Genomic DNA, 20,405 nt, shown 5'->3' with positions numbered 1-20,405 from the left:
GACATCCAGCAGCAGGTATGTATAGCACACAAAGTTACAAAAAGATAAAAATATAACGATACATATAAAAAATACGATAAAATAAAATGTAAAGTATACAAGTACAGTCTTCAGTGTTTAGTGTGTTTGTGTGTGTGTGTGTGTGTGTGTGTGTGTAATGTAGAATGGAGGTAGTGCAGTTGAACACAATAGACAGCTGCACTACCTCCATTCTACATTACGCACACACACACACACACACATATCTATATATATATGTATATATATATTTAAATTCAAGGCAGGGTTTTTAAATGTCTTGTTGTGTACACCAGAGGTTCTTAACCTTCTCCACCCCACGGCCAACCTGCATATGAATGGAAGGTAAAACTGTAAAAAAAATATTTCACACTTCTACTCTTTAGTGATAAAACTCCTGCATCCAGACTGCAATTGAAAAACAGGAGGATCAGTGAGTCGCATGACATCATCACAGTGTTCAGTAGCTCCTCCATTTCCACTCACTATTGTGTGTGTTTTTTTTAAGTGGATCTCTGTGGAAACCGTGGTGCGCCCAAAGTGTAATTACGGTGCACGGCAGTGGACAAATATCTATTTTATTAAAGGCGAGGAGACAAAACTCAGAGATGTGCGTCCGGACGGGACTAAAATTACCGGAGGAGCACGGAGTTCAGAGAAAAACAGTAGATAATTCAGCCTGTAATTTTTTATCTCAGAGGATGTCTGAGAAGAAAAAACACGTACATGATCGTTCTGGACGGGAATAAAATCACAGAGGATAAAAAACCCCATAAAAGTGAAAATTACCCCAAAACCCCTGAGATACTAATCATGTCCAGATACGGTTTAACTGGTTGTCCATGATTGCTGGTGATTTTTGCACAATTGCCTTTAGCCCTATCTGGTTTCTAGTATCTCAGGGGGTTCTGGGTAATTTTCTCTTTTATGGTGGTGATGATAACGCCGTGATGATAACGCACCCCCCCCCTGTTATCACCTGAAGTACTGCGACCGCAACCCCCCACCCCCCGTTCGCAACTGAAGTATTGCGCCAGCACCCCCCCCCCCCCCCCCCGTTCTCAACTGAAGTATTGCGCCAGCACCCCCCCCCTTTCTCACCAGAAGTACTGCGCCAGCACGCCCCCCCCCACGTTCTCACCTGAAGTACTGCGCCAGCACCAACCCCCCCCCCCCCCCCCCCCTAAACTGGGGTGCCTTGACATCGCGCATATATTTAAAGGGTGACGTGATAGAAAAAAGGTTGAGAAACGCTGTACTAATCTATAGCCGAGACTAGAGGTGGAGCGAAACGGCCCTAAAATAATATCACAATATTTCATGGTATTTTCAAGTTAAAACAATACTCTTTGCGATATAACAAAACACTAAAAATGTAGTCCAAGAATACACTACTGCAACAAAATAAAAAATACATTTTATTATTGCATTTGATATGATTTATATGATAAATCACACCCCTAAGTGAGATATATGTAGGCACACCCCTACATATTCTACCTCTTTTCACACAGGTTAAAATAAGTTTTTGTTCTATTCAAAACATGTTCATTAAGTAATTTACGCAAAATCTCTCTCATATAAAGAGATGTTTTTAGTCCCTTTCAGAATGAGCCATTTAAAGGCTCTGTCACTTTTATGCAAATAAGCTGGTGTTGGCCACGGCCAGCAAAACAATAACAGTCTAGTTCAGGGGTGTCCAAACTTTTTTTTGTTGGAGGCAGAAGGAGAAATATATTTGAAGTCACGGACCACAGACTCTATAATAAAACAAATAATGAAATATACCACTTTAAATAATACATTTTCCTGATTATTTCATTTACACACCATTTTACTTGACTTACTATCTTTATCTTTGACAGTGTTGTGTAAACTAAGATTTTTCTAATTAATGTTTCATTTCATGATGTCTCTTAATATTAAACTCCTTAATTACGGCAACTTTTAGACTCTTTGGCCCGTTTTTCTGCGCAGTAGTGTATTCTTGAAATCTAATTTTTAATTCAGTGTTTTGTCATATCGCCAAGAGGATTGTTATAGTGTAAATACCATGAAATATTGTGATATTATAGTGATATAATATTAATGTGATATAGATTGCTAAAATAGGGCCCTAAAGGTCATCAGAATGCAATAAGCTAACAAGAGAACTTTTTTTTTTTTTAAAAACAAAAACCCTATCTGGACGGGATTATTTTCTCAGGGGGATGTCTGTAAATAGAATATCTAGATATATATATATATATATATATATATATATATTTGAGTAATCTGTTGCTCACACTTTCATTTTCAGGCTTTTATTCAGTTTCTGCTCTTAAGTTAATCAAAAAAGGTAAATGAATCTATATAAAGCTTGTTTTTCTTGTGGGTCGTTATGCTCTCTTGTGATGAACAGATGGGCTGTGGGGTGGAGAAGGTGGAGAACCCCTGATTTAACTCAGTTTAAGTGGAGTGAGTGGTTCTGACAGCCCTCCATCAGCTGCACATGACTGTAGCCCTCTTCATAAGTACTCAGATACAGTTTATACACAAACAGCCTCAGTTAAAAGATTTAAACACAGCTTTTCTTCTCATTCAGTGTGTTTCTTTCTTTTGTTTTATAATTTTTTACATTGTAAATTTATTAATCTCCTCCTGTTTTGTTCTGGGTCAGATTGACCCGTTTTAAAGTTTAAAGATCTAGTAAAAATAGTTAAAAGTATTTTTTTTTTTCAGTTTAATATTCTCCTGCTTGCCTTTGTTAGTGTATTCAACATATAAAAAAAAAAAATGGTGAATCTCCCATAATTGCAAAAACCACCCCCTGCAAAAACTAACACTAAATTGCAATGTTATGTTTCAGTGTTTTATATGTTGGTCTTTCAAAAGTAATAAAATAGTGAAACTAAAAAAAAAAGTTTGAACGTATTTTTTTTTTTAAGCTTGTTTTTCCTTTTTTTTTTTTTTTTTTTTTTTTTTTTAAGTTTGGTGTATCTCTAGATCCTAGTAGTAATGGATGACCAGTTATCGTTCTCGAGCCATATTGCAAATCTGACTCGGTGCTGCAGATTTCTCCTGTACAACATCCGAAGAATTCGACCGTTTCTGTCTCAGGATGCCACTCAGGTGCTTGTGCAGTCTCTTGTCATCTCAAGACTAGACTACTGCAACTCTCTACTGGCTGGTCTTCCACTGCGAGCCACCAAACCACTACAATTAATTCAGAATCAGCGGCAGCACGACTCGTCTTCAATCTTCCGAAGTTCAGTCATGTGACTCCTTTGCTGCGTTCCCTCCACTGGCTTCCTGTTGCCGCCCGCATCCGATTCAAATCCCTGACGCTGGCCTACAAGGCAAAAAACGGACCAGCTCCTTCATACCTGATGGCGATGGTCAAAGCCAGATCTGCACCAAGAGCTCTTAGAGCTTCCAGTACGGCTCGGCTCGAACCTCCATCACTCAAAACACACAGAAAACAGACATCCAGACTCTTCTCTGTGCTGCACCAAGGTGGTGGAATGAACTTCCACTGGATGTCAGAACAGCAGAGTCACTCGCCGTCTTCAAACGTCGACTGAAGACACATCTTTTTAAAGAGTTCCTAAACTAAAAAAAAAAAAAAAAAAAGGTTCCTAGGGTTCTTAACATGATTAAGTTCTATGTATCTCTTGATCCTAGTCTACAAACTAGCTTTGGATATCTTAAGTAACTTTGAAGCACTGTTGTAAGTCGCTCTGGATAAGGGCGTCTGCTAAAAAACCTTAAATGTAAATGTTAAATGTTTATGAAAATAGTGAATTATCCTGATTGAAGCGTTACCTGTTAGAGGTAAGGAAAACCATTGCAGCAATCTCAAATCACCATCTCCGTTCATCAGGTTTAGATCAGGGGATTAATGTTTTTAAGGGATTAATTAATTAAGAAGTGTCCAATTGTTTTGGCTGATACTGTATATATTTATATTAAATATAATGTATTTTGTGTGTGTGTGTGTGTGTTTGTAGGGGTATGAGCGAGTGCGGCGCAGCAGTGAGGAGGATATCTCTCTGATGAGAGCTCATGATTTAGAAGAAGGTAACAGTCTGGACAGCCATTCCAGCAGCTCCGACGGCCAATCAGAAGAGGTAAAGCCGTCCTCGAACTCAGCACTCAACACTGTTATTTAGGGACATTTTGACCCAAAAAATAGATAAAAACATGCAGTATATTTACAGATTTTTCAGTATGTGTGTTTATCTTAACAAGCAGATATCATTATTACGTATCACTACAGTACAGAATACAATGTACCTTATTTTTCGCACTATAATACGCCCTTAAAATCCTTACATTTTCCTAAAAATCGTCAGTGTGTCTTATAATCCGGTGCTCTTTATGTATGAATTCTATCAGTCAGGTATTAAGGAGCAGTAAAGCCACCCTGCTGAAGTACAGAGTTATACAGGAGGCTGTTACTAACCCTGGGTAGCACTGCTGGAGCAGCATTAGCATTAGCGGCTAACTGCACTAAGCGCTAGCTCTTTTGCAGTTCAGAATTGAGTGTATTGGACTCTGTATTGGAGTCTGCATTTTTACAGCGTTAAAAAAAGCTATGTGGGACACACCGCAAGCTAATATCGCCCTGGCTTAACGGAACACTCAGGGTTTCTCAGTGTAGCGCTGTTGGGCTGCATTAGCTGGTTAGCTGCTAATGCTAATGCTCCAGCCTAAGTACTGGAGAAATCTGTAAATCTAAGCTTACTGTAAATAAAAAAAAAATTACTCACTCAAATAAACAGGTTTTAGGAGAGAAAATTGTGTAAATTAATATCTAGCGCTCGTTTCACTTTAAAAGAATGTGTTTTTTTAAAGAATTACAATTTTGTTTACTTAACTTTAGTTAGCTTCATAATCTAGGATGCGTTGTAGTATGAAAATAGACTAAAAAAATAGACGTTTATTGATAGTACACCTTATAGTGTGAAAAATTCGGTAACACATATAAATCTTGGTTATTTTCTGTTTTATTAATGTTTGATTTTTTTGGCTCAGTTTGATTTTGCAGACGTGTTCCTGCACCAGTCCATCCACACTATAGAGTACTGCCTGGGCTGCATCTCCAACACTGCGTCCTACCTGAGACTGTGGGCTCTCAGCCTGGCACACGCCCGTGAGTCTCTCTCTCACATACTCTCACATTACTGTGGATTATTTTATTCTGTGTTTTGCTGTAGGAAAATGTGACTCTCAAAAAATTAGAACATCATTGGAAAGTTACTTTGTTTCAGTAATTCAGTTGAAAATGTGAAACTCATATATTATATAGATGAATTAAACACACAGAGTGATCTATTTTAAGCGTTTATTTCTTTTATTGTTGATTATTATAAAGCTTACAGCCAATGAAAACCCAGAAATCAGTGCCTCAGGAAATTTGAATATTATATAATAAGACCAAATGGTACTTTTGGCAGTGTGGGCAGTGTGCCAAGTCCTGCTGGAAAATGAATGCAAACCATCACTGATTGGTGGAAACTTCACACTAGACCTGGAGCAGTTTGGACTGTGTGTCTCTCCACTCTTCCTCCAGACTCTGCTCCCTTGAGTTACTTTAAATGAAATGTAAAATGTACTGATGATCAGTGATGGTTTGGAGAGTCATGTCTGTCATCTGCTGGTGTTGATCCACTGTGTTTTATTATCAAGTCTAAAGTCAGTGCAGTTTTGTTTTCCCACAAAATCTTACAGCACTACATATCTTACAGCTTCCCTCTGCTGAAAACAACTTTTATGGATATGTGGATTTCATTTTCCAGCAGGACTTGGCACAAGCCAAAAGTACCAACAGGTCTTATATAATATATTAAGTTTTTGAGATACTGATTTCTGGGTTTTCGTTGGCTGTAAGTCACTGGACATGTTTGTGTTCATGTATTTGTCTAACATTGTGTGTGTGTGTGTGTGTGTGTTTCAGAGCTGTCAGAGGTGCTGTGGGCGATGGTAATGCGTGTAGGTCTTCGTGTAGACACCAGAGTGGGGGTTCTGTTTCTGGTGCCGGTCTTTGGTCTCTTCGCCGTCCTCACCGTCTCCATCCTGCTGGTGATGGAGGGTCTCTCAGCCTTCCTCCACGCACTGCGCCTCCACTGGTGAGTCAGAGCATGTTTTACCTCACCTTCACAGGTAAACTTCTGGGGCAGTAGACTGATTCTGCAGGAGATGTGGATCATTTGACTTCTCTATATTAACCAATGTTTTTATTTTCATAAGGCACACCTAAAATCCTTTAATTTTCCAGTAAAGCCATTCTGCTGAAGTACAGAGTTATACAGGAGTTTCAGTTTAGTTCTCCAGCAGTATTAGCATTAGCCGCTAACCGTGCTAAGCACTAGCTCTTTCGCAGTTCAGAGGTGAGTATATCAACTGTAGTCTGCATGTTTACCGTGTTAAAACAAGCTACGTGGGACGAAGCGCTAGCTAATATCACCCTGGTTTACTGGAAAACTCTCTCGATTTCTCAGTTTATTGCTGCTGGGTGGCATTTACTAGTGCTAACCATGGCTAGAGCTAGCATTTAGCTGCTAATGCTAATGCTGCTGCACCCAGCCTTAGTGGAAATCCAGAAATTTAAACTTACTGTAAATAAATGGAAGCGCTTTACTCACCAAAATAAACAGTTTTAGGAGAGAAATCTGTTTAGATTAACGTCCAGCACTCGTTCGACTTTAAAAGAAAGTGTTTTTTCATGAATTACAGTTTTGTTTACTTAGCTTAGCATAACTTAGTTACACCCCACCACCACCCAGCGATGAGACCTGCTTCACTAGAATGCAAAACATGGCGATACCCCTGTTCCTTGCTAGTGTTGCATAATGCGCCTTATAATCCGGTGCACCTTATAGTGCGAACAATACAGTCTTTAATACTTAAATAGGTCTTTAATTGAGATGTAAAATTTAAGAGAATTTATAAATGACCTTACATTTGACCACAGTTGATCATCATGTTGTCTTGTCCCTTTTCTGGTGTGTTTACATGTTGAGAGAGAGCGAGAGAGATGTGTTTCCTCCTCATTATACCCCATGCATTTCTTTGATGATGTGTCTCTCTCTCTCTCTTTCTCTCTCTCTCTTTCTCTTTCTCTCTCTCTCTCTCTCTCTCTCTCTCTCTCTCTCTCTCTCTCTCTCTCTCTCTCTCTCTCTCAGGGTGGAGTTTCAGAATAAGTTCTACAGTGGTGCTGGTACCAAGTTCTCTCCGTTCGCTTTTTCACTCTTACACTCCAGCTTTGAGACTGATGGACTGATGTGAGAACGCTGCACCCCCACCCCTCTCACTCGTTCACTCTTCTCACACTCGTTCACTCTTCCCTCGCTCCAGCCTGAAGAGTGTCAGCGCTGCAGAAGCTTCAGTGCAGTGTATGATGTTCTGATGTTAATTATGTAATTATTATGTATATGAAGTGATTGCACTGTGAACTTTTTGCCTTCTTACACACACACACACACACACACACATACATAACAAAACATACACTTACACACAGCAGCATACACACAGATTACTTGCTAGGAAACTAGAAAAATCATTAGGACCTGACCGATAGCGTAACGATAAATAGTGACCATCAATCATTTGTCCAAAATCTACAGTAGAAAAAAAATCATTAATTTAAGAAAACAGAATTATTGTCTTTTAATGTATTCATTAACATATCATGAACTCCGCAAGTGCTTTTTTTCACCATTTCAGTCTTTTGCAGAATGTTTTTTGTGCACTCCTATTTAAAAAAACAGTCATTTTCACCCTAATTAACAAGAATTCAATGATCCAACATATTAGAGTAATTTTTAGAGCCGATTTCGAAAGCGCAGCGACTCGGTTCTGATACATCAGCTCACAGATGCAGCCTTGTGCTGATCTACATCACCCTAGGAGTGATAATGGTAAAGAAAGAGCGCCATCTACTGGACCCACCCAGAGAGAGCAAGACCAACTGTGCTCTCTCGGGGCTCCGGCAGCTGATGGCAAGCTGCATGACCGGGATTCGAACCTGATTCACTAACATTCCAAATCTCAGAAACATCACACAATTGGTTCATATCGGTCTGTATAACATCATCTTATGGACATCAGGTCATTAATACATTATTAATACAGTGTGCGTTTGTACTGCTGCTGCTGCTGTGCGGTATAGTGTGTTATATATATTTATATAAGTGTGTCTGAGTGTACGTTTGTGTGTATAGAAGTTTTATAATCCAACCAAATGTTGCCTATTGTTTTAAAGGGGGGCGTGAGACCCCCCCCCCCACTGCACTGCTCATTCCACAAGTGCTGATGACATCATGGAGTATTTTTGTTAAGTCTGTGTATATAAATATAAATGAGCTGTATGTATTTTCTTAAGGCATTTGGATACCAGGAACATCAGCATTCTAACAAGTATTAGGACTGAGCATCTCATTCTATTATATAAATATAAAAAATATATAGCTCTGTAAACAATGAAGAGAGCACTTCAGTTTCTAAATCAGTTTCTCTGATTTTACTATTTATAGGTTTATGTTTGAGTAAAATGAACATTGTTGTTTTATTCTATAAACTACAGACAACATTTCTCCCAAATTCCAAATAAATATATTCTCATTTAGAGCATTTATTTACAGAAAATGAGAAATGTCTGAAATAACAAAAAAAAAAAGATGCAGAGCTTTCAGACCTCAAATAATGCAAATAAAACAAGTTCATATTCAGAAAGTTTTAAATAAAGTTCAGAAATCAATATTTGGTGGAATAACCCTGGTTGGTTTTTAATCACAGTTTTTTGGTCGTAATATGAACATGGCACAACCAGTGGACTAATAGAAATGCTCTAAAAATTAATTGGAATAAAATATTTTTACATTGACTTCTTTAAAAACATAACATTTCTTCTGTTTTGGAGATACAAGGTTTTTGCATCACCTATAGTACTATTTCTTTTAATCTTATGTCCTCAGTCAATTAAGCACTAAGAAATATCAGTAGTAAATGATATATATCACTAAGCATAAACCATGATGGTGTAGCTTAAACATAATGATGATTATAATAATAATTAGGGTAAAGGTCAGAACATTTTTGATCTTTTGATTCATACAATCAGAAAATGCTGTTTTAAAAATTAAACATTGTTTAAATTTGTATTATTTTATTATATATTAAATTGGTTATTTTCTTGGCCACACATAGAGATGGATTAATGCTGAATGATGAATGAAATGTTTTCTCTGAGTGCTGTTAGAAATTCAGATCTTCGAGGCTTTAACTCCGATTAAAACATTCCGGTTTGGGTTTTTAGATTTTTTTTTATTTATTTAATGTAATTATATCAGTTCTGGTTGAGTTTTTGGTGAAAGCTTACATTCCACTTTTTTCCTCCAGCTGTTCATTCTGTATTTTTTGTATTTTAAAGACTTTTATTTTAAAAAACAAGCTAATATGAGTTAATAAATGGTGTTGATTTCTGATAGCTGACAGTGTCTGCTTCTTATTTATTCATGTTTCTGCAGTGCTTATCGTTTCACTAAAATTCATGTGAACCGGGTACATTCAGTGTAAAAATAATCACTTCAATTTTGTAAATAGACGATAGTGTATAAAACTTTTCTTTCTTTTTTCCCCTCATTTTTTTATAATCTTTTATAATCTTAAACAAAATATCTTATGGTATAACTATAATCTACTTTAATATTTTTTTTTCTGAAAAATCGAGAAATTGGAAAAAAAGATAATTTTTTTGCTTTGTTTTAATTTTTAGCTAAAATCCTTTTAGCGAAAGGCAGAAATGAAAACCTAAAACTGGAAAAACGAATGAAGTTCCATGAGGTTCAGGAAAAAAAATGAGTTAATTTTAAATATTTAAATAAATGAATATATAAATAAATATATATTTATAGTAGTACTGTGTTGAGAAAGTATTTTTAGAGGATGCATAACATTATATTTGTCATGGTGAATAAAAAAGAACTTAAAAAACTGCATTATGTTAGCGTCTTCACAGCATAAAACCTGTTTACTATAGAAGAATAGAAACGTATAGATTTGTTTTTTTGATTTTATTAGATAAATACTTTATTCTGCTTTCTAAATTTAAAGAAATATCATGGACAAGTGTTTAGATAGTATTTTTAATTTGTGTTTTTAGCTTTTAGCTCCATTCACTCCCATTCATTTTGCCCCCCCCCCCCTCCCTCGCGGGCTCCCTCTAGCGGTCTGTAGTGAAAGTGCTCAGTCTCGCTATATAAACCAGCTCTGACCGGCTGCCTGTCAGCGCCGCGTGCGTGCTGTGGGTGGTTGTCAGGGTAACGGTAAACTCACGCGCAGCTGTGTGAGTTTTAGTAGTTAGCACGGTGGCTAATAACCGTCTTTTTTACCTCAGAGTTTGCGGGAGGGACATGAAACCGCTTTTTACTCCGGTTTCTGCTTCGGTTTCAGTCTGTGTAGTGAATTAAGCTCTCTGATTAAATGGCTCTGGACGATGTTCGGCTGCAGTGGATCCGGGACCGGGTCTGCTCCGCTTTTTACCTGCCGGAACCGAATTGTTTCGAGGATCTGTTGAGCCGCGGATCCGGATCCGAGCGCGACAAAATAATCCGGTTCCTGAACCAGATTTCCGAGGAGGAGTCCAGCTCAGCGCTGCTGTTCTACAAGCGGATCCGGGAGGAGGAGGTGGAGGTTCTAATCCAGGACGGTAAACGAATTAAATTCCCGCGGTCTGAACCGGTTTATTAGAATCGGTTTATTTGGGCTCCAGGCACGAGCAGTAAAACTAAATATGAGCCACCAAATTAAAACGATTTTTTCCCAAACTGGTTCAAAATATGTTCAAAAACAAGCACCCCACGTTTAAAGAACCTAAAATATGTAATTTTTGACTGTAAATGGTTGAAAGAACAGTTTTAACACCCCAGTTTTACAGAATCTGGATTCTGTCTGTAAAGGGTTAAAATAACAATTACAACACTCCAGTTTTAAAAAATCTGAACTATTTAATATTTTGGCTGAAAAGGGTAAAAATAACTGTTCAAACACTCCAGTTTAAAATAATCTGAATTAATTAGCATCTCTGCATGTAAAGGGTTAAAATAACGGTTCAAACACTCCATTTTTAAAGAATCTGAATTATTTATTCTTATAAATTCATATGAATTTAAACCCCTGTAAGGGACTTAAAAACATTTCAAAAACAAACACTCCTGTTGTAAAGAATCTGAATTATTTAATGTTTCTGCCTGTAAGGGTTAAAATAACAGTTTAAACACTCCAGTTTCAAAGAATCTGAAATCGTAATTTTTTTCTGAAATCCTTTTTGCGAAAGGCAGAGATGAATTTTACAAATGGTCTTAAAGCTGTGCTCTAAATGTTGAATTATTATTTATATAGAATAAATGAACTGAATTATAAGAAGGAATGTAAATTGAGTTTAAAATCAGTGTAAACATAACACTAAGAATAACATTGAAAATGAACTTAAATTAAATCATTGGATTCATCATATGCACATGTCAGTGGTGGTCTATCGGATTACAAATCCCACAGATCTGATCAAGACAGGGATTAAACCTAGTTTTGGGCTATGCATCTGTTTGAATGGAGATTATAATATAGTCTGTTAATATAGTCTAAGACTAAGCTTAATCCCTGTCTGGGTAACTGCTACATGGCTTTTATGCTTTAAATGTTAATTATTGATCCTCTTTTCTCCGCCTGTTTAAAGAGGAAAAGAAGCAGACCAATTCTTCTGAAGGTGAACAGGAAGAAGAGTCTACGGCTGAAAACCCGGATCCAGAAATCCTGAAGTTGGAGGAGCTTCCTTCTGCTGTAAAATAGCTTTAATTTGTACTGTTGGATCTTCTAAAACATCTTCAAAATAGACTTTTTCATTTCAGTTTGAAAAATGTATGATGTGTACCATCAATATATGTTTACATGCTGGTGTGTTTTAATCTTTGCTGTTTGTTGAGTGTGGAATATGGAGCTAGACTTGCACTTATTTCCTCTATTAAACTCTCAGTTAAATTTAGAACATTAAAATATTCTAGTTTAAAAAACATCAAAACTACCCTGAGATACTCACACTACACTATTATTACTGTCTCCCTTTTGATTTTTAATCATGATTAAGTCACAGAATATTGGTGTGATTAATAAAATTGTTTTCAATTTTAACAATCTGATCCAATCACTAGGGGTGTGACATATGCAATAATATCGTCAACATTTTTAAATATAATGAACAATATTATACCCTGAAATATTGTGCCATTTCACCCAATTATCACATCAAGGTTCTACTTTTTTTTTTTTTTTTTTACTGTTTTAGCAAAAAAAAATTCACACTGTTCTCATTATTTCCTATTATATATCTACTAGAGACAGATTTTATCTGCCCATTATCATTTATTTTACTTTGATCCTGGATATATGGAGATATTTGGAGTGCATTATTATTAGTATCATGACATTTTGGGTCATTGACTTCTGTTACAACTCTGATAAAATTCTTGTATTTTTTAATATCTATATTAGGGATGTGCCATTTCATATCGTATGCAATAATAAAAAAAATCTTTTTATTGCAGTAGTGTATTCTTGAAACAAGAGTATTGTTATCACCAAAAAAACATGAAATATGATATTATTTTATGGACATATGGCCCACCCCCTTAATAGTCATTTTTTAAAGGCTTAAAAGTCTTAAGGAGAATAAAAAGTGTGATTATTTGTGATTAATCACAGACTTCTGTCGTGATTCAATTTCTAATAAAAAACATTAGAAAGCCCACAATAAGAAGAAAAGAGAAAATAGGGGAGTTGGATTTGGCTCTATTCTGTAGTTGGTAGGTTCTTTGCTTCCCAAATTTGATTATATTGTTTTTTTATGCTCTTTTAGAGATATGAGGTACAGATCAGGTACCATGTGGAGCTGTATGTAGCGGTGGACTACATCCCAGACAGGACCGTGAAGTCCAGCGTCCTCTACTTCCTGAGGAACACTAACGGTGAGTGATGGATAGATGCAGTAGTTTACTGTCTATGTGCAATAAAACTGTTTGCTCTCTACTAGGGGTGGGACAAAATATCGATAGAGCATATATTGCAAAGTTTAGTTTTCAGACCTCAAATAATGCAAAGAAAACAAGTTCATATTAATGACCTGTTTTTTAATCACAGTTTTCGTGCATCTTGGCATCATGTTCTCCTCCACCAGTCTTACACACTGCTTTTGGATAACTTTATGCTGCTTTACTTCCGTTTGGTTTGATGGCTTGTGATCATCCATCTTCCTCTTGATCTTTATTAAGTGGTCTCTTATTTTTTTCCAGAGCTGTATCTTATAAACGACTTCATGGTTAAAAAATACAAGCAATAATGACATTTCCAATATTTTTTCCTGTTTTAGAGCCTATCTTCGAACCTGTGGACATACACGAGGCCAACAACTTGATGCCCAAACTGCTGGAGATCGGCATGATGCCCACCGGCCAGTCCCTGCTGATGCTCAGGAACCTTCTCCCACATGTGTGTGATATGATGATAAATCAGTCAATTAATTAATAAATCAATCAACCAATCAATCAAACGATCAGCCTTTATTTTCACACTTATTTTCGCACTCATTTACCAAAAAAACGAATCATAAAGGAGATGATATATTAGAGTGATTGCTCTAATATTTTTGGGGAAAACTGTTGAAACAATTGAATGGGGGCTCTTATCTAGTTTAGACCCTGTTGGTTCCTCTATCCTGGATATAAAATGGGATTGAGAGGGTTGGGATTGGAGGTTCTACAGGTTCTGTATGGATCCTGCAGAAAGAACATTGACCCACAGATGTTGCTACAGCTTGGCCTGTAGATCCTGTAGCTCTTCACTCGTAGGTTGCTGATGAGTCTCAGCTGCTCCATAAATGCTGGATTGGTGATAAATCTGGTGGAGATGTTCAGCTTGAACTCTTGTCATGAGTTGGCAGCAACACATATCACTGAGATCACTGTTAGTGTTCCTCGTATCACTACTAGAAGTGACTGACTGTCACTGTATGAGGTGCTCCCCAGATCATCAATCACACCAGCAGTTTAGTTGTCTCTATCCATCCACCTCCAAATTTTACTGTGGGGAGCAGTAAAGTGTTTGTGTTGGAATGCTGTATTCTTTTTCCTCCATGCATAAATAACCACCCTCCAAATAACTCAATTTCAGTTTCATCAGTTCCAAAATGAAGCTGGCTTGTCCAAATGTGCTTTAGCATACCTGGAAGGACTCTGTTTGTGGCGTGTGAACAGAAAAGGCTTCTTTTGCATTGTGCTGAATAGTGAATAGTGAACAATGCACAATGACTCCATCTGCAGCAAGATGATGTTGTAGGTCTTTGGAGCTGGTCTGTGGATCTAATGGTTGACTATGACTGTTCTTTCCATCTTTTTCCTCTGCTTTACTGAGATTTTTCTTGTTCTACCACTTCGGGTCTTAACTAGAACTAGAAAATGTCCTCTCTATGTTTCTTACAGAGGAAACTGCAGCTGAAATCTCTGAGATTATTAAGCTTTTTGGATCCTTCCTCTAAACCATGATGTTGAACATTCAGATCATTTGAGAGTTCTGTTTTCTCATAAGTGGATTCACCTGTCTATGTAGATCAAGGGTCAATGAGATTACCACACTAATTAAGTGTTCCAGCTCTAATAATTAGTGATAAATGTTTTCAAATCAATAAAACAACAAGGGTGTCCAAATGCACCTGCCTGATTTAGTTTAAAGATTTATTGCACACTTTCTGTAAATCCTATAAACTTAATTTCACTTCTCGAATATCACTGTGTTCAGACCTGTGCTTATACTCTGTCCTGTAGGTGTATATCCCCCTGCTCTCAGCGAATCAGCTCAAACTCACTGAAGGAGGCTACCAGGAGGCAGCAAGTTCTGAAGATGGGGGTGAAGCTGATAATGGACATAAGGATGAAAGCCAGCAGCTGCCAGCCAAGTCCAGCGGCATGCAGAACATCCGAGATGAGCTCCTCAACAGCATGTACAAGTTCCTGGGCCACATAAACCAGACCATCCAGCAGCTGGAGGGTGCGTTTACAGAATTATTAATATTACTATATAGCAGTTATGTCACAACTGTAATATTTTTTTATGTCAGTGTAAAGTACTAGTGCATCTCAAAAAAACAGAATATCATTAAAAAGTTACTTTATTTCAGTAATTCAGTTTTAGAAGGTGAAACTCATATATTATATAGATGTATTACACACAGAGTGATCTATTGTAAGTGTTTATTTCTTTTATTGTTAATGATTACGGCTTACAGCCAATTAAAAACCCAGAAATCAGTGTCTCAGAAAATTAGATTATTATATATGACCAATTGGCAGCGTGGGTAGTGTGCCACGTCCTGCTGAAAAATGAAATCTGCATCTTCATAAAAGCTGTCAGCAGAAGGAAGCATGAAGTGCTGTAAGATTTTGCGATAAAACAAAACTGCACTGACTTTAGACTTGATAATAAAACACAGTGGATCAACACCAGCAGATGACATGCCCACACTGACAAAAGTACCAATTGTTCTTATATAATATTCAAAATTTCTGAGAGACACTGATTTTTGGGGTTTCATTGGCTGTAAACCATAATCATCAATAATAAAAGAAATAAAAGCTTGAAATAGATCACTCTGTGTTTAATACATCTATATAATATATGATTTTCACATTTTGAACTGAATTACTTAGATAAATTAACTTTTCAATGATATTCAAATTTGTTAAGATGCACTAGCATAGCATCTTATGTTGCAGTACTGACAGTATATTGACGTTATCACAGTATATTGATGTGGTAAATACTGCAATATGGCTAAAAATTAATTGGTCAATGTTTGTTTTTTCACTTATTCTGAATAATGTCTGAATAATTATCATTCAAAGCATCTCTAGTGGAGTCTAAACACACAGTAAAGCACTGCTATCTAGTGGGCGGGGTTTAAACTATATGCAATACTAAATGCACCACTTCTGACTAGGGCTGGGGCGGTATTGATTTTTTATAACCGCGGTAAAAAACTAACGCATCACCGCGATATTGCGGTTAACCGCGAGACCCCAAACCACCCCCCCCCCCCCCAAAAAAAAAAAAAAAAAAACCCACAAATTTATTGGTAACAAATCTTTATTCTTCAAACCATACAGCCTACATACAACCTCTACATAAACCATAAATACAGCATAACAAGTGAACATATGCTGCCTGTATAATTCGTCATTGTACAGCTAACCTGTCTTTTTCCGAGCAGACTTTTTGAAGGAGGAGCTTGTCCGCCTCCCCCTTCTCCATCCATAGATCTATTTTAGGGCTGGCCCGAATAGCGGTTTTGAGCTCAGGATATTCGGCAGTAATTGGTAGCGAATATTCTAATATTCGTTTAAAAAAAAAAGACGAATTAATCCACAGCAAAATTTTTCACTGACCCCCGGCCCCGAAAAAAATATATTTCTCACCCCTTTCCTCGGGCCGTTCGGGCTCAAGAAGTCTGTGTTAGGCGTCTGTTTTTTTTTTATTCACACTCTTCTTATTTCTCATTAAATATCTACTAGATACAGATTATATCTGTACAGTATCATTTATTTCACTTCCCTCCTGAATATTTGGAGTGCATTATGTCTCCTTATGTTGTGTAGTTATGTAGTTTTCACCCCAGAATTTCTGCTGCCTCACACCAGGCTTCGGCTGCATCGCAGGGCAGGAGCGCAGCTGCGTTACGGCTATTTCGTTTGAATTGTGCAGTGCAGAGTATTACAGATTTTGTATTTTTGCACTTGGGCTATAAGCTCAATATTAAATATTTCGTTTGTTTATAAATTATTTTATATTCTTAAACCATGTTAAATTATATTCGATTGGAGGAAATTAATTCAGACATCATTTCTTTTTTGTCCCGTTACCGTTCCGCAAAAAAATCCTTCTTTTAATCCCGCATCAGCCCGCCACATACACAGTTTTGCCGCACCTGCCCCGCGGTCCTAAATAAATTTAATAAATTACATTTAGTGCTTAAAATAAAATAAAAAATTATTAAAACCGCGCTGAATAGTGCGGTCCCGTTTCTTACCACATTACAAAAAAAAAATCGGTGTGTGTGTGCGCGTGTCGGTCCATTCTCCGCTCCTTTTTTGTGCTTAGGGTTTTTTTGTTGCGTGCATGAGAATCACTGCGTGATTATTACAATTTTCTTAACTATTTATTAATGTGCTCCCACATCCTCTGGATTGATTAAACTCCTGTTCCCGCCAATAACAATTCAGTTCTGTCTGTGCCGCAAGATATCCTGACGGGACCCGCGTCATATAATATGTTGATTAAAATGTCGTGACGTTAAGAAATCGGCTCGCAAGAGACAACCGACCAAAAAAAAGACATTAGTTCCATTTTAAAATAATAGAATAATAGAATGTCCTTTATGTTTGACTTTACGTGTCCTTACTCATCTGAAGTTTATTTATCTGAACTGAGTTTCATATGGTTATATTTGTAGCGGTTCTGAACTCAGTTCCGCGTGCTGTGAAAGAGACAAGGCGCAGCGCATTTTACCTCAGACTTGGTCAGATAACAACATTTCAGTAAAGATGGTGGTTATAGTTTTATATCATTGCTTTGCTGTTTGAACTACACTTCAACCAACCTTACTATTTTTACCAAGACTGAGGCGCAATGCCGCGCGTTCTCCGCGGTGCTCACGCAGAACAGCCAGCAGCCAGACAATGAATTAATATATTTTACTTTCTCAAAATGTGACCACGGAACACCTTACATGGCTCTATGGTTTACCTTGAGGTGGGTGAATTAGTTTGATGTGTTGGCGAGAGGTGCAGACACCACTTTCCGGCAAATCTTGCAGATGATTCTCTTCTGTTCTGAGTCTTTTTCTTCCTTTTTTCTCAACTTACTGAGCCTGCCCTGTAGCTTCCATTTCCGAGCCAATATTAGTGCTGCTAATCTTCACTCTCTTCAGCAGCCTCAATGGAGACGAAGTGAGCAGGAGACTCCAGAGCTGTTCTGACCTCAATGAGTACCACGCACCGCGTTTTGCTTAACCCATTCGCTGCCGCGCCAGTGCAGCGGCAGCACAGATAAATGACAAAAATTTTTATATTCCATATTATGAATTTTGAGATCGTTTGACACCAATATCTATCGCGATCAAAATATATTTGATATATTGCACAGCCCTATAGTGTAGGACTTACACTTGACATATTAATACTGAATTCACCACAGTTGTGCTTATATGGAGCATTTTACTACCGCTCAAAAGCAGTCAATCAGATTTGACAGCCATAAAAAAATGCGGTAATGACGGTAATGAGCTCATCACCGCGGTGACGTCCCATAACCGCGGTATTGCGGTAATAAAATTATCGTCACAGCCCTACTTCTGACACCATTCTTTACATGTTTACAATTAAGCTATTAATTGAAAAATCAATCAATACTGTGTTTCTGAAATTATTGCAATACTTAAAAATTAGTTTTTTATACTGGGTTTTGTTGGACTCTCAATATGTAAATGTTTAATATGTGTTGTGCTTTCTTTAGGTGGGATTAAACTCCATATTCCAGAGCTGGACCTGAAGCAGGAAGTGGAAGCACTCTTGGCCAATCAGGAGGCAGTAGAAATTCTGGAGCAGTGTGTGATGAACTGGCAGGCACAAATCACCATCGTTCTCGAAGAGCAGCAGAAGAAGAAACCACAGGTCTGTTTAGAGCTAAATGTTAAAGAACCAATCGATATTATCATGATACTGCGATTCTGCGATACTCGATATATTACAATTAGACAATTATTTACGATACTTTACAGCGTCTGTGTTATTGAAAAGAAATAATCAAATACCAGGAATTATGGATTTATTGGTGTTTCAGTTTCACAAAATTTAACAACCAATATTCTTTAGCGCAGGTTTATGAACCCTATTAATTTATGCATTATAGCGCCACCATGTGGAGTAATGAAACAGTAACTTTAGCAAGTCTAATGAGGGGCAGGGCTTTTGGAGTATAGAGCACCTATGTTTTAATGTTAATATCCATATTTACAGCCACATATTGATACAATACATTCAATCAATTCATATTTTACCCTACTACTGTGTTAAAATGTCCTTTTTAAAATCTCTTCTTGTATTTTGGACGGATGCTGTGTCTCCAGGCTCCCGGTCCGTTGGCGGAGATTGATTTCTGGCGGGAGCGAGCCGCGGCGCTGAGCGCTCTGAGTGAGCAGCTGAAGCTTCCTGTAGTAAAGAAGATTCTGGAGGTGATGACCCGGGCTGAACCCGCCACGGTGCAGAACCTGGACCTGACCGTGACCGAGCTGAACAATTACCTTGTGGAGGCTGTGAATAACGTGGACTTCCTCAGTACTCTGGAGAGGCACTTTAAGGTACTGAATTTTTCCCACTATTAAGCCCTATCTGGATGGGATTAGTTTCTCAGGAGGTTCTGGGATAATTTTCTCTTTTATGGGTGTTTTTATCCTCTGTGATTTTATTCCCGTCCGGAATGACCATGTACGTGTTTTTTTTTTTTCAGACGTCCTCTGAAAAAATTATAGGCTGAATTATCTACTTTAATTTTAGTCCCGTCCGGACGCACATCCCTGAGTTTTGTCTCCTCGCCTTTAATAAAATAGCTATTTGTCCACTGCCGCGCATTGTTATTACACTTTGGGCGTGTCACAGTTTCCACGGAGATCCACATAAAAACACAACAGCGAATGGAAATGGAGGAGCTACTGAACATGATGTCATGTGACCGAGAAAAAAGCTTAAAAACTCACTGATCCTCCTGTTTTTTAAATTGCAGTATGAATGCAGGAGTTTTATCAGTTTCTCCAGCACTAAGGCTGGGTGCAGAAGCATTAGCATTAGCCATTAACTGGAACTGCAACTAATTTGCTGTTTAGAGGTGAGAATATCGGAGTATATCGGTAAGTCTGCGCATTTACAATGTTAAAGTTACCGGAACACTCAGGGTTCCTCAGTCTAGCACTATCGGGTGGCATTTACTAGCGCTAACCACGATTGGCTAGCGCTGCTAACTGCTGCTGGCTAGTGCTACTAACCAGGGCTGACTAGTGCTGCTAAGCGGGGCTGGCTAGTGCTGCTAATACGGTAAGCAGGAGTTTCTACTATATAATTACTAGGGGTGTAATGATGCACTCTGCTCACAATTCTGGATTCACAATGAATTTTTTCACAATATTTGGAACAAATTTTAAATGCCAAAAAAAATACTTTTTCTTCTTTTATTTTTTAAGTGTATAAACAATATAAAATGCACCTTGTACAAAAGTGTGAACAAACTACTGCACTCTTTTATTTCTCAAT

The 20,405-nt window shown here is 37.6% G+C and overlaps 2 protein-coding genes across 3 annotated transcripts in view; both read left to right on the top strand.

The window, feature by feature from the left end:
* The window catches only part of atp6v0a2b (ATPase H+ transporting V0 subunit a2b), a 33,540-nt gene extending 24,050 nt beyond the window's left edge, over window positions 1-9,490 (top strand). For both annotated transcript variants that reach the window (XM_022664701.2, XM_022664700.2), the window contains 4 exons: window positions 4,008-4,127; window positions 5,035-5,152; window positions 5,957-6,128; window positions 7,185-9,490. In XM_022664701.2, the coding sequence (XP_022520422.2) occupies window positions 4,008-4,127; window positions 5,035-5,152; window positions 5,957-6,128; window positions 7,185-7,287 (513 nt within the window). In that variant the 3' untranslated portion in view covers window positions 7,288-9,490. The remainder of the gene's footprint in view (window positions 1-4,007; window positions 4,128-5,034; window positions 5,153-5,956; window positions 6,129-7,184) is intronic.
* A 774-nt stretch (window positions 9,491-10,264) lies between these two features.
* Window positions 10,265-20,405, top strand: part of dnah10 (dynein axonemal heavy chain 10) — a 103,152-nt gene continuing 93,011 nt past the window's right edge. Inside the window, exons 1-7 of the mRNA XM_049470610.1 lie at window positions 10,265-10,711; window positions 11,738-11,841; window positions 12,914-13,022; window positions 13,424-13,542; window positions 14,874-15,096; window positions 18,616-18,773; window positions 19,229-19,459. Of these exons, the coding sequence (XP_049326567.1) occupies window positions 10,486-10,711; window positions 11,738-11,841; window positions 12,914-13,022; window positions 13,424-13,542; window positions 14,874-15,096; window positions 18,616-18,773; window positions 19,229-19,459 (1,170 nt within the window). The 5' untranslated portion in view covers window positions 10,265-10,485. The remainder of the gene's footprint in view (window positions 10,712-11,737; window positions 11,842-12,913; window positions 13,023-13,423; window positions 13,543-14,873; window positions 15,097-18,615; window positions 18,774-19,228; window positions 19,460-20,405) is intronic.

The sequence above is a fragment of the Astyanax mexicanus genome, chromosome 22 (genome assembly GCF_023375975.1).
Source record: "Astyanax mexicanus isolate ESR-SI-001 chromosome 22, AstMex3_surface, whole genome shotgun sequence".
Lineage (NCBI taxonomy): Eukaryota > Metazoa > Chordata > Actinopteri > Characiformes > Acestrorhamphidae > Astyanax > Astyanax mexicanus.
This window is presented reverse-complemented; position numbering and strand designations above follow the sequence as displayed.